Raw genomic sequence first — 17987 nt, 5'->3', positions numbered from 1 at the left:
GTCTGGTATTTCCCATGGCAGGTAACTGCGGAGAGCCATTTGTCATCTACATACTTGGCACTGCTGTCCTCTGGATTTACTTCAACTATAACTAAGATTTTCCTGCAGTATTTGTTGAGGCCTCGCCGGACATAGTGGCACACACTTGAAATTCTTGCCTGCAGGCATTTGAGGTTACATAACAAGATTCTCTCTCTCTCTCTCTCTCTCTCTCTCTCTCTCTCTCTCTCTCTCTTATTCGCTCACTCAAAAATGGAAATTCGTTGAGGTCTTAGGCTGAATACTTGACACGTGAACATCCATGGCCTGTGAAGGGCCTCTTTCTTACACTTCATTCTACTTTGGGGCTTCCACAAGGTTTGTGAAATGCAAGCCCGATTGGCTCACTGACAAGCATCTGAGCTAATGTGACCCTCATGCCATCTGAAGCTCTCCAAGTCCATCAACTGGATAATGATGCCTGGAGTCCCTTTTATTTTCTGAAAATTCCCAAAGCCCCCCCCCCCCAGGTTCCCTCCTTTTATGTCCCTTCTGCATGGATTGGGTTTGTTTATAAGAGCTGCAGGCCAAAACCTGCATCCACCTGAAGCGTTCACAAAAGGAACCAGCCAACCAAAGTTTCAGGACTCCCTGGAAGATCTGTGGGCTTGTAGAGGTGAGGCCCAGCTTTTAATTTTCCATTCCCACTCTGTACATTCTCGTCTAGGTTTTCTTGGGAACTCTCTTCTCTCTAGTGCCTTGAACAATTCAGCTAGGTTCCTGCTTCCAAACCTGCAACCCCCCAAATGAAATGCTTCAGCCTTCCATTTTAAGGGTAATTTGCTTATGAATTTGTTCTAAAAATTCATTAGATACAATGTGTACTTTATAATAATGATATGTGGGTAACATCCATAAAATGACTATATGATCAATATAGTATTACAAATAGGTATTCTTCTGTTCTTTTGAGACAGTTTCTGTAGCCCATGCTGGATTCAAATTCCCTCTGCACTCCCCTCCCACAAGAGCCCTGAACTCTTGATCTTCCTGCCTCCACCTCCCGACTACTGGGTGTGAATCTCCATGCCCAGTTGATGAGGTGTTGGGAAGTCAAACCCAGGAATGATGCATGCCCAGAAAGTACTCTTCTAACCGAGCTATGTCCTTAGTCCTGTTGTGATTTATTTTTTATTAATTATGATGTATTCTTATTACAGTAAGAATAGTAATGGCAACAGAGAATGAGAACTTTTGAGGGCTTTTGTCTCTTTCATTTTGCCCACTAACTAGAGAATTTACTGATAAATTTGCTTTCCAGGTGTAGGACTTTCAGAATCTGGGGCTGTATAAATCAGTTAACTTAAAAAAACAACCCTGGAACAATGGCTTTTCAGATCTTTATGGGGACTCTTTGAAGGCCATTATTACAGAAAAATCAGTGTGTGTGTGTGTGTGTGTGTGTGTGTGTGTGTGTGTGTGTGTGTGATAGAGAAGGATGAGAGGAAGATGGGATCAGGGCGAAGGAGTCCAGGGGAGAAAAGGATAGAGAGGAGGAGGGAGGAGGGGGAGGTAAGAGGGAGAAAGTGGGAGAGGAAGAGAGGTGGGAGACATAGGAGGAAAGAGGTGGAGATTATTTCATACAAAGTTGAAAATCAGATCTGACAAAAATCTGATTTGATTTCTATGCACTTTGATTCTAAATCACTTGCAGGAAAAAAACGTAAAGACTTAACACCGAGTACCTCATCGTGCAAACTGAGAGCAGGAGCTGTGGGACACCTGCGTAGAGACCAACTTTTTACACGGGGCAAGCTCTGATCTAGCCCATAGCGGTGTGCCACAAAGCGACTGGGTCAAATGGTCAAGACTCAGTTCACACGTCCCGTCGCCACCCGGGAGTCCCAGCTCCCGGGGCCTGTCCCCTTTTCCGGGAGCCCTGCAAGGCCTGGTTGCGGAGCGGACTCCCCGCCCCCGCCGACGTCCACGCCCCAGTCCCCGCCCGTCCCGTCGCGTCCTTGCGACCCTTCTTAAGCGTGGAGAGGCGAAGGCCGGGGCATGGTGATCCTGGCCACAGAGCTAGCCACACCACCCAGCTCCCCGGAGCTCGCGCAGTCGAGCGCCCAGGGCGTGCAGGCGCTGCGGGCTCCCCGCCTTCCCCGGCACCCGGACGGGCCATGCGCCCGGGCTAGACCGGGCTAGAGAGTAGCCGCTGGCATGCTGCTCCCGCTGCTGCTCGCTGCGCTCTGCCTCGCTGCCCGTCCGGCGCCCGCGCGCGCCTGCCAGCTGCCGTCGGAGTGGCGACCCCTGAGCGAGGGCTGCCGCGCAGAGCTGGCCGAGACCATCGTGTATGCCAAGGTGCTGGCGCTGCACCCTGAGGTGCCTGGCCTCTACAACTACCTGCCCTGGCAGTACCAAGATGGAGAGGGAGGGCTCTTCTATTCAGCCGAGGTGGAGATGCTGTGTGACCAGGCGTGGGGCAGTATGCTGGAGGTGCCCGCCGGCTCCAGGCTCAATCTTACAGGTCTGGGCTACTTCTCCTGTCACTCCCACACGGTGGTTCAGGACTACTCCTATTTCTTCTTTGTCAGGTGAGCCTGGCCCCTCTGCGGGCTACCTGCAGCAGGTCAGGAGTGCCGGGGGCCTTTTTGCAAAAGTAGAACATGCCTTAGGCTGTTTGTAGTCTCTCTTGCTCTATCCTTTATGAAGATCCTGACCACCCTAGGCTGAGGAAAAGAAACAGGATTTTGGAGTCATGTGCACAGCCAGAAGGGTGTCAAAGACCAAAAGGTTAAAGTGCTTTTGTTTATGAGACCGGGTTTTATTTTCTCCGGCGATCCTCCTGCCTCAGCCTCAGTGCTAGGATTCACAGACTCATGCTACCACTTGCAGCTATCAAAATGCTTTCCAACCACCCATTTGTTGTATTGAGACAGATGACTTTTGGAATCAGTTGTCTGCATTCTGACATTGAACTTCTCAAGTGTGAGTTTTGAGTCAAATACTTCTCTGAGTCTTACTCTCACATCTCACCCCTCCATTAATTCCCATCTGGCTGAAAGTCAGAAGCAAATACTGATAGGCACACCTGGAGCACGTGGGAAAGTCCCGTTGTTTAACGTGCGTCCACGCTCTTGTTTTCTATGCACTTCAATGCCAGAAAGCAGCTCAGCTGTCTTCTTGTTCCACGCTCTCATACCTGCTGCCAGGTAATTCAAATTAGCAGAGATTGGGGGAAAGACAAAACGTGGCTCACTGCTCTGAAGAGGTCAGAGGGGCATCAGGCAGGTGGTCCTTGCAGACACTATCAACCTTGTGAAGTTCCATGGAGGTTGGCTTATGGTCAGCAGGAAATGTATCTGTTCCTAAATTCAGTTCATTTTTACTGACTGCTAAGTTTTATCCAAAGAACAGGTAGAAGACAGCAGGTGGTTCCGCAAGTTTGTGGGTTGCTTCTCATTCAATTAAGACAGATATAGAGCAACGGGGTGAGACATGGACTTAGTAGCTTAGCCAGGTTTTAAAACAGTCATTGATTCAGTCCAAAGCTTTATGATCAGCGATAGTCCCGGTCTTACCAGTTGTAAAAAAGCAGGAAGGCTCTTGGGAATGATTCTGAGCAGGGTCTGCAGATTGGTTTTGGAATCGCTGAGAAAGAAAACAGTTAAGTTCCTCCGGGGGGCATCCTGCAGCTCAGGGACACATGTGCTTCCCATATTGAAGACAGGCTAAGTTTAGAATGCATGTTCTGCTTTGTGTTGGCTTGAGTGGCTTAGCCAGATTAGGTTGATTTTTTTTTTTCTTTTTAATTGTCTGGAAAGTATAGTGTCTAAATAAAGTCAGCCAGGACTGTGCCAGTTCCTTTCTTGATCCAGAGAATCTAACTCAGCCTTTTCATGTTTTTATTTAGGGAAAACACCGAGAACCCAGCTAGGAAACAACTTGACAGGGTTTTTATTTCCCACTGGATGAAAGCTCAGGACCTGAGCAGTGTTGGACTTTTTCCTTTTTAATCACAAAATGGTCCAGTGACTATGCAATGGTCAGCCAAATGTTTTCATCTTTTGCGATGACATAATTAAAGAAAGTTAAGACAGACCAACAGAAACATGATACTGTGACAGACTGTCTTCATAGGGCTGTCTTGCCTTGCTAATAATGGCACACAAAGCGTTCCCCCTCTGTTGTTCTGGCCTCTTCTCCCCATCTCTTGCTCACTCACTGTGACTGATAAATGGAAAGTAGGGGAGGGTTTATTTTGGTTCATTTCAGAGGGCTCATTCCATCGCCATGTGGCTCTGGACGCTTGGGCAGATGGTTATACGGTGGTGCACAGAGCACAGTCTGTTCACCTCATGGCAAACAGGAAGCAGAGAAGGAATACAGGAAGGGCCATGGCAGTATATAGACACAAAGACATACTCCTGGTGACTTATTTCCTTCTGCAACTTTGACAGCCTCCCTCCCTAGTTGGGTACCAAGGTTGAGCCCATGAAACTGAGAGGAGGGGGAGCATTTCAAACTCAAACTGGAAAACTTAGGTTAAAATTCTCACCTCGTTTTCTTTTTTTTCTGACTTCTGTTTCTAAAAATCACTTCACACCAACACATATAAACATGTTCACTAATATTTATATACTTGCATTCACGATGTGCCAAGTGCTTCATTGTATTTGTATGTGTTGGATGAGCATGTATGTGTATGTATGTGGTGCATGCACAGGAGTGTGTGCACATGCAGAGGCCAGAGGGAGATTGTCCCGTGCTACCGTCTCGCCAGCAAGAACTACGCGGCACACTCAGGATCCTTCTGCAGTAAAGCTTTAATGATCTTGAGAGGGAGAGCATAAGCTTACAGAGTGGAGACGCCAAACATCCAAAACCCAACCCTTATATAGGTTTACAACCTTCGCCTCGGACGTGTCACCTCCTGATTGGCAGCCCATCGGCCCATATGATGCCACGGGAGAGGCAGAGCCCAAGGGATGGAAAGTTACCCAGCGCCTGCGCACTAGCTTGTTTACCATTCGGTGCCTGCCGGATGCAGGCGCCATCTTGTAATGGAGAATGCAGGGACGGCTCCCTACAGGAGATGCTGTCCTCTATCGCCCTCCACTTTATTGTCTTGATACAGGGTCTCTCATTGCCCTGGAAGCTCGAAGTTTGGGCTAGCCTGGGCTAGAAGGCTCTCAGGATCAGTCTGTCCCTGCCCTCCAGTGCTGGTGTTACCAGCATGCACAGCCATGACTGGCTTTTTATGTGGGTGCTAGGAATTCAAATTGAGGTCCTCACACTTTACCAGGACTTAGCACTGAGCCACATCTCCAGCTGTGTTTACATTTTTTCCAATGCATCTCCATGATAACATCAAGGAAGTAGGTTCTACTGTAATCCTCTTAGAGAAGACTGGAAGATGATGGTGCTTAAAGAAGAAATTTTGAGACCTGTATGTAGCAGTGAGGCTTGAATCTAGGTCACATTACAACTGGCTTCCTTCTCACCAAGGAGTAAGGAACACTATGAGATGGAAGGTCCTGGGGGACTTGGGAAATAGTCAGACAGGCATACAAGCACACATCTTCCTTCCACCTTTCTAGATTCTATTCTTAAGAAAACCTTAAGGTTAGACTCAAGTATTACACAGTGGAAAACAGTTAGACTTGCTAACTGTAGGGATCTCTTCCTGGGAACCATTGCAGACTTCGTGATGAAATTAGCAAGATTATCTCTGGCCTTTGTAATCTGGCCTGAAGTTGGCCCACCTCCAGTAACCTCTCCTATATCTCTGCTTTGACCCCTCCCCCTCAGGATGGATGAAAATTACAACCTCTTGCCCCATGGAGTCAATTTCCAAGATGCCATCTTTCCAGACACACAAGAAAACAGAAGGATGTTTTCCAGCCTCTTTCAGTTTGCTAACTGTTCCCAAGGGCAGCAGCTGATGACCTCAAGTGACTGGGAGATCCAGGAAGACAACAGGGTAAGAGCGGTAGATCCTGTGCCTAAGCAAAGCAAGCGTGTAATCATACCTTCTAGGCGCCTCATGATCAAAGGGTTTGAGAATCCTCTTCTAAATTATTTATCCTCCCACCTTCCTCTCAGCTGAGAATGATGCCCATAGGTTTTGGATGCCCCAGGTTTAGTGTTTGAAAAGGAGTTCTTCACAAAGAAGGAACAAGATGGGAGGAAGATACATATGTCTGTGTCAGGTTCCCCTTTTGCAAAAAGGAAGACAAAAGTCACATCCATATTGCATTCATTTGGTTTAAATTTGTAAGTCTCTTGGCATAGTGCTTGAGTAAGTGTTCAATGCCTGCAAGCCATTGTGGCTATTCTTGTGACTGACAGTGGTTGTTACTGATACAACCACTGCTATAAGGCAGTGGTTGTCAACTTGTGGGTCATGACTCCTTTGGGGTTGCATATCAGATATCCTGTATATTAGAAATTTACATTATGACTTATAAATGCAGCAAAATTACAGTCATGGAGGAGCAATGGAATAACTTTATGGTTGGGGGTCACCACAACATGAGGACCTGTATTAAAGAGTCACAGCATTAGGAAGTTTGAGAACCACTGCTCTAAGGAATAGTCTTGGAAGCAAAGGAAAGAAGAGAACTCCCAGAGCTAGCATTCCATGCTTACATTTTTCTTTTAGATTTATTTTGTGTGTGTGGATTTTTCCCCCTGCATGCATGTACACCATGTGCATGCCTGATGACTGGGGGAGTTAGAAGCAGGTGTTGATTCCCCAGGAACTGGAGTTAAGGATGGTTGTGAGCTGCCATGTGGGTCCTAGCGCTCAAACCCAGGTCCTCTGGAAGAGCAAGAAGGGCTCTTAGCTGCTGAGCCCACTCTACTCTCCATCCTCCATTCCATGAATTTTAAAGTTATACTCCCTTTAAAACTTTACAAGGTAGAGCAAGTGGCTGTAGTAAAAGTTAAGATTACTTTGAATGTGGAAATATAAAGACATCTTCCGATCTGAGCCAAATGCAAGTTAGAGGGAAATCTAGCGGTTGTCACTTCCCCCAAACAATGACAGTGCCATGATGGCATTGATGAGACGAGAGAGTAAGTCAGACCAGGCCTGTGGGCTGCTGGCCTATCACTCTCTATCCAAAGTAGATTTGAAGTTAAGTGAGCACTTTCCGGAGACAGGTCAGATTTGGATAGCAAATCAAGTGGTGGTCCTATTTATGGTTTAAAGAATCATCCAGCTGTATTTGGTGGCTCCATTCTTTCTGTCCATGTGTGGAGGGTTTGAGAGGCGTGACTCGTTTTTTCTGGTGGCTTAGTCTGGGGTAGCTGCCTTGTTCCAATAAACATCATCATCTTCAGCCCCGGGATTCCTGGCTCCAGAACCTTGCTCTCGTTTTCTCAGAGATGCTGTTCCTGTGATGGGCAAAGCTGTCCAGACAAAAGAAGTCATTCATGTTTTCTCCTCCACTGACAGCAGTCTAGGGTCTCCTTGTCCTGTGTTTTGTTACAGCACTGTACCAAGAGCCTGCTTTGTTTTCTCCTCTTCCCCTCCTCCCTGTTTGTGTGTGCAGATGCATGTGTGTGCTGGCACCTTTGCATATGTATATGCAGATACATAGAGGCAGGAGACTTCTGGTTTTGTTCCTCAGACCCAGTATTAGTTTTCTATTACTGTGACAAAACACCATGACTGAGGCAACTTACAAAAGAAAGCATTTGATTAAATTTATAGTTCCTGGGTGTCCGAGCCCATGATGGTGAGGGAAAGGCGTGGTGGGAAGAACAGCTGGTAGTTATCATGATCCAAAAGCAGGAGACTGAGACAACTGGAAATAGTGCCAGTCTTTTGAAACCTCAAAGCCTGCTCCTAGTGATACACTTCCTTCAGCAGAGCCTGCCCCTAGTGATACACTTCCTCCAACAAAGCCACACCTCTTAATCCCTTTTAAACATTTCCACCAGCTGGGAATCAAGTGTTCAAACACATGAACCTGTGGGGAATCATTCTCATTTAAGTCACTGCAGGGCGCCATCTACTCCGCTTTTATTTTCCCACAAGAGTCTTTTGTTGATCTGGAGCTCACCCAGCAGGCTAGGTTGGCTGGCCATCCAGCCCCAGGGGTCCTTGCCATCTCTGGCTCTGCCTTGCTGGGATTAGAGAGGTGTGCCACCATGCCTAGCTTTTTTATGTGGGTTCTGGGGGAGCATGCTCATGTCATCCTGAGTTCATAAACACTTTACCACCTGAGCTCTCTCTAGCCCTGTTTTCCTTTGTGAGCATGAGTGTGTGCTTGTGTGTATGTATGTATATATGTTTGAATGTCTTACTGTGTCCTCTCATTATTCACTTGCGGCAGCCTCTCTCATTGAACTTGGACCTAGACTGGCAGCTAGCAAGCCTGAATGACCTTCTTCTATCTGTGCCCCCTCCCAACACTGTGAATTATGAATTTGCATGACCCTGTTTAGCTTCTTACACAGGTATAGAAGATTAGAACTCAGGTTTTCAATGCTTATGTAATAAGCTCTTTTACCCATGGAGCCATCTCCCAGCCCCCATTTCTCCTTTCTTGCCTTTACTGATCACTATTCCACACTACATTGGATAGATTTCATCAAAGCCTCAGAGTTCCTGACAAGTCACACCTAGTCTATCAGGAATGTAATCAGTCTAGTTTTGACTTATTTTGAGGGAGCTTTGCATATGTATATAACCCACAATAGCAATAGATTTATGTCAAGAGATCAAATATTACTCCAAAAAAAGCTTAAGGGGCTTAGCCCTAAACATCTTCAGCTGCATAACTTATTAGTGTTTTGTTCACATTTGTTTGGAATTAGATTTTCCAACGTTAAGAAGGGAGAGACTAGAACAATAGGACCCTGGGGAATAGTTTCAGCGGGGAGGCAGGCCTATTTCTGTGCATCAGATGCTGATCCTGGGGAGATTGCTTTCCCCTTTAGTCACTCTGGCCTCTTGTATAATAGAGTGTGGGAGAACTGAACACATGGATGAAGTGTCAAAATCTAAAGTCGGGTGACAATCATTCCAGAATGCTGTTCTGATGGGTATTAAATTTAAAGGTTTGATTTGGGGGCACTCTCAACTTCCCAGGCCCTTTCCTTCATTCTGTTTTTACTCCCTGCCCTCTTTGAAAAGGACCACATCAGAACTCAATGAAAAAACTTATCTCTATCTATCTATCTATCTATCTATCTATCTATCTATCCATCCATCCATCTATCTATCTACTATCACATGTTTGTGCACATGCATGTATGTGAACACCAGGGTCTCATAATGTGGATCCCATGGCTGATCTTGAACTTGCTGTATAGTCTAGGTCAGTCTCAAATTCTCAATTGTCCCAGGTCAGCCTCCTAAGTGCTGGATTTGAAGGCATGTGCCACCATCCTTCTTTTAAAAAGCTAATTCTTTTAATATTTAACCCGAGGGCTGCTTGGGTAAAAACACTTGCTGTATGTTGTGAGCATACTAGTTAGAGACACAGAGGAACATGTTTGTGTCTTTCTACAGTATTACTGTTTTTTTGAAGAGCAATACATTCTCAAGACCCAGAGGTTTCTGACAGCAGCTTTAAAGGTTATCCTGATAACCTGGCTGAGGTCAACGTAGGTTCTTTTATTCCAATCTTAATTACCTCTCATCTCACACATCACACATAGTAAGTATATATGTATGCATATATGTAGTTTACAGAATTAATACAAGTTAAAGAGGCTGCAGGAGTGTACGAAAACTTTCAGAAGTAGGCTGTGGGAATCTATTGATAAGCTGCAAGCCAGATCAGTGCTGGGAGGTGGCTCAAGTCAGGGTCTGAGAGCAAGGCTGCAGAGTTCAGCTGTGTGGTAAGAACCTGAACCTGGGTCTGAGAGCAGGAAACTGCAGTATCCTAGTTTGAACTTTGGTTTCTATTGCTGCGATAAAGGCCATGACCAAAAGCAACTTGGAGAGAAAAGTGTTTATTTCATCTCGTAGCTTCCAGTTCATCATGAAGAGAAGTCAGAGCAGGAACCTGGAGGCAGAGCTGCAGCAGAGGCCACAGAGAAGGAACAATGCTCACTCCGTGCTCCCTATGGCTTACTCAACTTGGTTTCTTTTACCACGGAAGACCACCTGCTTCAGTGTACCCTCCCCCACAGTGGCAGGGACCCCTTCATTGATCACTAATCTGCCTGCAGGCAATCTGTTGGTGGCATCATATTCTCAGTGAAGGTTCCTTCTACCTAAGTGACTCTTGACAAAAACCAGCATGTGCTGTTTCAGGTCTAGGCTCAAATGAGTGGATGGGCAGGCAGCTGATTAGGCTGAGTCAACAGAGGGGTCCCTAGTGGAGCTGAAGCTCCAGGGACAGTTGGGGAGTTTTCTGCTTGTTGATCCTCCGTGTACATACTAGTCATTAGGTGATAGGTTGGTGTGACAACATACAATCAAAATGTTAGGGATCTGCCACTTTAAGGTATCCATTCAATGGTGTCATACTCTGGTATAACTTTTTATTTTTTGCTCTGGTGTGTCAAATAAATTCTTAGGTCTGGTTTCCCTGATAGGATTTCAATATACTCATATGTCTCTCAGTTCACTCCAATAAATGCAGAGGGTGGTTTCCCTTTACTTCCAGTCATCTATCAGTCAGTGTTGGATGGGAGGGTACCTGGCAGATGTATGGCTTGTGGGTCTAACAGGGGTTGCAGTCATTCTTTCTCAAAACAGAGTAGAAGTCTGCTTGAAAATGGAGTCTCTTGGGGCATCACACAGACTGATAAACCACTGTTGTATACCACATGGAGTAACTTAGAGTAGGGAATAGCCTCATCTCAATATTACATAAGCCTGATGAATTGAGTTGGGACCCCCAGAACCGACATGCAAGCTGGATGCAGTAGGGCAGGTATCTGCAATCCAAACACACCCATACTGAGAAATGGGAGGCAGAGACAGGAGAATTCTTACAGACTCTTCAGTCAACTAGTCTGGCATACTCAGTGCAGATATGTGCCCTCTCAGACAATGTGGGAGGGGAGAACTGACACCTGAAGGTCATTTGTAATAAGTCTTTCTCTGTCCCACTAGCCAGCTTCCAAATAATGGCACAGAAACTTCTGATTAATTATGAAAGCTTGGCCTGTACCTTAGGATTGCTCCTAAGTAGTTCTTATAACTTAAATTAGCCCATTATATTAATCTACATTCTGCCATGTGGCATTGACTCTCTTTTTCTTGTACCTCCTGTTTCCTCTCTGTTTCTGGCTGACAACTCCTCTGGAAGTCCCATCTAACCTCTTTCCGCCTAGCTATTGGTCACTCAACTCTTTATTAATCCAATCACAGTGGCACATTTTCACACAGTGCAAAAATACTCGCAACATTCCCCCCCTTTTAAATAAAAAGAAAAGGTTTTAACTCTAGTTAAACAGTAAAATTATATACAATAAGATCAATTATCAGCTAAGAATTACATGTTCAGTCCATTTGTATTTGGCAAATTTGGAGAAATTACTCTATTAGCTATCTTATCTCGATGAATTCAAAGTTTTATACCTAATTCACTTTCTATCCTAACTTGTATTAATATCATAAAAGTACCTTTTTAGACTTCAAAACATTTTCTTGCATACACAATTTAAGCTTTGTCTCCTAACCTTATAGACTTTATAACCTCTTTGTGAGTTTCTTTTCTGAATTTGGTAACAATGCTACTAACTATAACTATCTCATCTTAAACCCCTCAGAGACTCTAGAAGGATATAATATTACCCGAGTAAACAGGAAGTACAGAGAAAACAAGTTCCAAAACCATAGAAGCTACAAAGACAGTTGGCTGCCTGGACAATAACCCAAGGTTCCTATGCAACATTGGGGCATCCATTTTCAGCCTACAAGTCTAGAATATCTGACAAACTTTCTGTGAAGCAGGAAATTTGAAGGATTCTCCTATCTTGTCTTGGCATAGTTCAGCAGTTCCTTTGATATCCTGCTTGTCCAGTTTGGGCTGCATACTGTCAGCAGTCAAGGCAAGGGTGGTTTTTTGCCCAAATGGCTAGCTTTGCCACAAAGTATGCAAACTCCATATGGAGGTTCTTTGATGCCCATAATTCTTTTATGAAGTAGATTGGTGCTGCCAAGAACAGATGTATCTCACTGTCATGAAAAGTCTTGTGTTATTAAAACATTTAAAATTCTATATTCTGTAAGTCTTTTAAATGTTTGAAGATCATCTATCTTATCTACACTGTATTTATAACTTATTTTTATTTTATGTATTTTTCCTTAATACATGTTTGTATGAGGGTGTTACATGCCCTGGAACTGGAATTATAGACAGTTTGAACTGCCATGTGGGTGCTGGGAATTGAACCTAGGGCCTCTGGAAGAGTAGCCAATGCTCTTAACCGCTGAGCCATTTTTCCAGCCCTAAGAATGTATTTTCATATGACCTTGAGATCATAACTAACATGCCCACAAGTTTGATTGTTATAGATGACTAATTACTAACCTTCATTTTTAACTATACTAACTGGTTTATAATAATAGCTTTTAAGGACTAGAAACTTTGCATTAAATTTTTGTATGAGTTGAATAGGTACAATACCTTAAAGAAAAGTAGAAGCATACCTACAGTACGTCCTAACAAAAATAACCTTAAACTTGTATCAATATATAAAAATCCATAGAAATGTAAAATATTTTATGCTAGTGGTTGTTTGAAAGTTAAAAGTAGAATCAACAATCTACCTTTTTATCCCTTCATTCTATCTCCCTACTTTTTCTTTTCATAATGAGATCCCTGAGTCTAATTTCCTTTGTTTATTTTTCTCCCCGACTATGACTAATAACAACTTGCAACTAAGAACAATTTGCAACCAACCCTTCTAAATGATGACTAACATCCATAATCCATAGAATGACAAAAAACACCCACTCTACCTTTTGACAATGTGGGTGTCATGTTATTAAAATTACTTCTTGTTGTCTGTGGGTGACGGCATCTTCAGGGGACCCTGAGAAAATTGGGATAATGATCAAGTCCTGGGGGAAACACCGTATTATTTTTTTGTTTAGTCTCTGTGTGATGGGAAAGTGTAGAGCTTATCTGAAGTCTTGGCTGGAGTAGTCTGTGAGGCTTGACCATCTCAGCTAGTGGCTTTAAAGTTGTTCTGGATGCAGAATTTTGAGGAAACTGCAACAGAGGTATTCTGAGAGACTGGATCACCTGGGCTACTTGTCTTGATTGGTCTCTGGTCCTTTTGTTCTGAAAATGCACAAAACTTTTAAAGGTAACATGTGTATCTTCACTGACATAAGTATGGAATGTGTGATATGTAAAAGTCAGCTAAAGATGATTTTCTGTTTTATATTTGACCAGATAAAAGGCATCTGTCAACTTTGTAAGTCCACTTGGACTGTATAACCAAATTCTATCCTTGCCATATGAAAGGATGGCATGTAATAAGTCATGAGGACTCCATAGTCAACAAGATTTATCATGTCTCATTCAGTCTCAGAGCTGTTCCAGGGTCTAGGGATCAGCATACATGTCACCTGTCCTGTATCCTTTCCTGGTTTCCTCCATCATGTCTGTAGCCAAGATACTCAGGAGGCCTCCCCAGCTCAAATCTGATCTCTATTAACTTTGAATGAATCTGCTGCATTTTGTTTTCCTGTGAAAACAAAGACATAACCTCTACCACAGTGCAAAACATTTCCCAACTTCCATTTTGAAGCCAAGACATCTCTAAAGTATATAGGCTGGTTTAGCTTAGCAGTCCCTTTCCTAGTCGGGTGTTTCTCCGCAGCTCCCATACTCTCATCAGCATTCAAAAAATTCAAATCAACAAAACACCATACAGTTTCCAGAGATGCCCTGTGCATTTTCCATCTTTATGTGGTCATTTTGTGTGTGTGTGTGTGTATGTGTGTGTGTTACTTTAAAGACTTTATTATTTTTAAACTACTTATTTTTCTATGACTTTTATACACATTTTCTTTTTCTTTATTTAGCATCAATTTTTTAAATACACTGTAACCTGTTCAGAGATTTTGTTGGCCTGGACCTGGATTTTTTTTCCCACAAGTCTACAGCCTCCTCTGACAATGTGAGCCAAATATTTAAGTGCTAGACTACTGCCACCTGGCTCTGCACTGGTGGCTGACTCTTCCCACCCCCTTACTTCTTTGAGAGCCTAGTCTCAAGTTAGTGGGCACTGGCCCAGAGCCACATTTACCCACACCAGCTCTGGGAATTTGTTCTGTCTGCCTGATGCAGGAGTTTGTATCCAGTGCTGGCTTCTCAAGTGCTCAGCTATACAACAGGGCCTCTTAAAAGAGCTGCACATTTGCATGCTGAGCCTACCTGAGAGACTGCTTTCTCAGGCCCCATGTGGATACTCAAGCCTCCACATCGGCTGTCATGTGTAATGAGTCTTTTTCTGTCCCACTAGCCAGCTCCCAAATAATGACATGGACACTTCTTGCTCCTAACTAGCTCTTAGGACTTAAATTAACCCATTTATATTAATGTTCTATGTTCTGCCATGTGTTATTACCTCTCTTTCATCTTGCACCTCCTGTTTCCTTTCTGAGTAGGGATGGTGACTTTGCCTTTCTTTTTTCCCAGAGTCCTCTCTGTCCCTGGGAGTCCCTCCTAACCTCTTCTTGCCTATCTATTGGCCATTCAGCTCTTTATTAAACCAATCACAGTGATACATCTTCACACAGTATATAAATATCCCATCCCACAATAGTCATCTTCAGACCTCCACAAGCATACTGTAACATATATGAACACACACACACACACACACACACAGATATGCATACACACAAAAAATTTAACTTTAACTATGTTTACTTTTAAAATTTCTGTGGTAAACCTTGCGGTCTTTGTAATGTGGAGTGATTCAAATGATTGCATGTGGACAAAGAGTTCAAGGAACACCTATGGGCAGCTTCCTTCAAGAACAAATGAAAGCAAGCAACAAAAACAAACAGAAAAGAAAACAAGCTACAGCATGAACCTTTTTCTATGGGCAGGCAGGACTCTAGCCATCTCTTACTGGGATAAGCATGCCTATAATCTCAGAAATGTTACTTGTTTCCCTTCAACCTAATGAAGGTTCAAAATTGCTCTTTAGGTCACCTTTCCCCCAAGTAGGAATAAGTTCTGGGAGAGGGAAGGGAGGCTTTTATTAATGAGAACTCACTAATCCTCCCTCCTGTGTTCCCAGAGAAGTTGAGCCTGGTGCTGGACTTTGCTTTTCTCAGTGTCTCAGGGAACGACTCTTGTAGGTGTGTAGCAAGCTCTTATGGTTTTTGTTGTTGATACTGTTGTTCTCCAAGCTTCCTGCCAGCCTGGACAGGTGACCTAGACTCCAGTCGTGAAGAATGCACTTCATCCTCTTCACAAATAGGTCTTTTTCTTGGGGAGGTGATCTGGAGGCTGAGGACTAGGACAGTAGGAAAATATTACATGGGGATATTTTGTACAGCATACCCAGGGTACCATTCAACTCAATGTGTAGGAACAAAACCCTCCCACACTCTGGTTCCTTCCCAGTACTTACTTTTAAATATCCCACACTTTTAAATATCCCACCCACCCTTAGTTCATAGAAACACAATTTTGCTTTCAAAAGTTGCCAAGATGTCAGTAGTATCACAAGTGTCCAGCGCCTCTCCATTGGTGTCATGGTGTTAACGGGGCTTGAGGGGATGTCTTTGGCAATCAGAGTCTTTACTGGCAGGATTCTCTGCACTCCAGCCAAGAACATTTTTCCTTTCTCCCCTTTTCTCTTGCCTGGGTGAGTGTAACAGTCAAAACAGGAGTTGGATATTTTTTCCTTGTCTGCCAGTACTATTCCCTAGGACCAAGACCCAGCCTGACCCTACTTACATCAGTCTGTCATAAAATGTCATGGGATTAAAATAAAACCTGTGAAGGTCAGGCTGCCTCCATGGTCTCCTTTCCTTGTTTGGAGTTGGGAAGGAGCTGTCTCTCTCTCAGCGGCTTCGGAAGGAATGTAAACTCCTCATCAGATCTGGATGGCTCTACCATGTCAGGAGGAGCAACCCTGGGCTGGGCAGGTCTTTTCATTTACCATAGCTGAAGTTTGCTCACGTACAAAATGAGGCCCACAGAAACTAAGGCTGCCACATTAGAGTGTGTGTCTGATGCACTTTGTAAACTATGAAGAATGATCAGGGGGTTCATCATGGCTGTAGTCATTTCAAAGTCTTCAAATATGGTATTTTTTTTCAAATTAAAAAAACAAACCTTCTGGGGCTGGAGAGGTGGCCCAGTGGTTATGAGCACACACTTGTCTTTGAGAGAAAGAGAGCTCAATTCCCAGCATCCACCTGTGACCCCAGCTCCAGGGGATTCGTTGCCTTCTTCTAGCCTTCATGGCCACCTGTGCTCATGTTCACACCCTCCCTCCCACCCCACACATACATATTCCTGAAAAAAGCATTCTGTTACTCACCAGGGAACTCCTAAGGCCTGCTGGGATTGATGACTGCTTATGCCTGCCTAACTTCCTTGGTTGGTGAGAACAGGAAAGGGGATACACGTTGGAGATGGGAATGGATAAAGGGAAAGTGACTGTGGGAATTTTCTTCCATTCAGCAGCATTTACTAACTTCTGGGCAGGAGCACTTTGAAAATGGATGTTACTTGAGCTGTAAGCAGAGAACATGTTCTTGTAGGTCCAAATCTGAAAGTAGACAGTGGCAGAATCTTCCTTTTTGAAACTCATCCCCCAGTTCCTACCTACACAGTTATTAGTTTCTTGTGCAATCATTTGAGTGTTTTGATGCTGTGAATACAGTGTAACATGTTATTTACTATTGTCTTTGCTGGAGTGGTGGAGTACTGTGTACACTCAGCTGTGCTGTGTTTCATTTATATATATAGACTTTGTGGATCTTTCCATAGCAGTGACTCAGAAGATGCTTTAAACAGCTGCATACTATTCTGTTGTTTGAATGTATCATGATATGTCTGTAATATTTAATGAAATTTCCTGCTGTTGAGTTTTTGGGTCACTTCTAATACAACATCATTACAAATTGTGGTGATATCATTATATATAAGTAATTTACAGGACTAATTACTGTGTCTCATCTTTATTTTTTACTTTTTATTTTTTTGAGATAGGGTTTCTCTGTGAAACAGTCCTGGCTACCCTCGAACTCATTCTGTAGACCAGGCTGGCTTTGAACTCACAGAGATCCACCTGCCTCTGCCTCTCTAGTGCCAAGACTAAAGGCATGCACCACCACTGCCTGGCTCTTGTGTCTAATCTTTAGCAAATATTTGGGTACCTCCCAAGAGGCAGCTACTGTGTGAAATGCTACAGCTTCAACACTTAGCAAAAATGGTCCTGATGTCATAAATTCTTAATTGGCAACAGATATAGTAAAAAAGACTGATCAAAAAAGACACTGATCAAAATGTCACAATCAAAAGATCATTGCATGATTTTAAATGGAAACAATTGTTCCAACTTAAGGAATCAAGCAACTAACTGTTCTTACCCGTACTTGAAAGGGAAGAAACCCTTCTCAAATGAACTGATACCTGAGATAAGCTCTAGTGTGTAAAGAGACACTCATGTTAAAGTGGGTGCCAGCAGTTCAGATAGAAGACTCTTAGGGATGAGGAAGACCCTTGTGAGGCAGTGAAGGATGTGGGTGAGAAGGATAAGGCCTGGGTTCTGCCAGGAGCTTGATAGACCCTAGGAGGATCCAGACTTTGTCCAGTTGCAGTGGGAAATCTTTGATGGAAAGAGTAATGGGAGATAAACAGGCAAGGGTGGGAACAAGAGTAGGCTGGAGGGGTTAGGGGGATTCCTATGATTCAGTGAGACAATGAGGCTTGATGCAGAGGTTCCGGATTGATGTTGGGCTAGGCTAGAAACAATGGCAGTGGAGAGAAATGGTCAAATTTGAGAGATACTTGGGATTAAAAGTTAGTCTTGGGAGCTGGAGAGATGGTTCAGCA

At 43.9% G+C, this 17987-nt stretch overlaps 1 protein-coding gene across 1 annotated transcript in view; it reads left to right on the top strand.

Moving 5' to 3' along the window:
- The first annotated feature begins 2166 nt into the window (after positions 1-2166).
- LOC127227031 (coiled-coil domain-containing protein 3-like) overlaps positions 2167-17987 on the top strand; it is a 93246-nt gene continuing 77425 nt past the window's right edge. Inside the window, 2 exon segments of the mRNA XM_051191262.1 lie at positions 2167-2570; positions 5788-5959. Coding sequence (XP_051047219.1) covers positions 2197-2570; positions 5788-5959 — 546 coding nt within the window. The 5' untranslated portion in view covers positions 2167-2196.

Source organism: Phodopus roborovskii, unplaced genomic scaffold, assembly GCF_943737965.1.
Source record: "Phodopus roborovskii unplaced genomic scaffold, PHOROB, whole genome shotgun sequence".
In the NCBI taxonomy this organism is placed as follows: Eukaryota; Metazoa; Chordata; class Mammalia; order Rodentia; family Cricetidae; genus Phodopus; species Phodopus roborovskii.
Note: the sequence above shows the minus strand (reverse complement) of the source record. Positions and strands in the feature narration are given on the sequence as shown.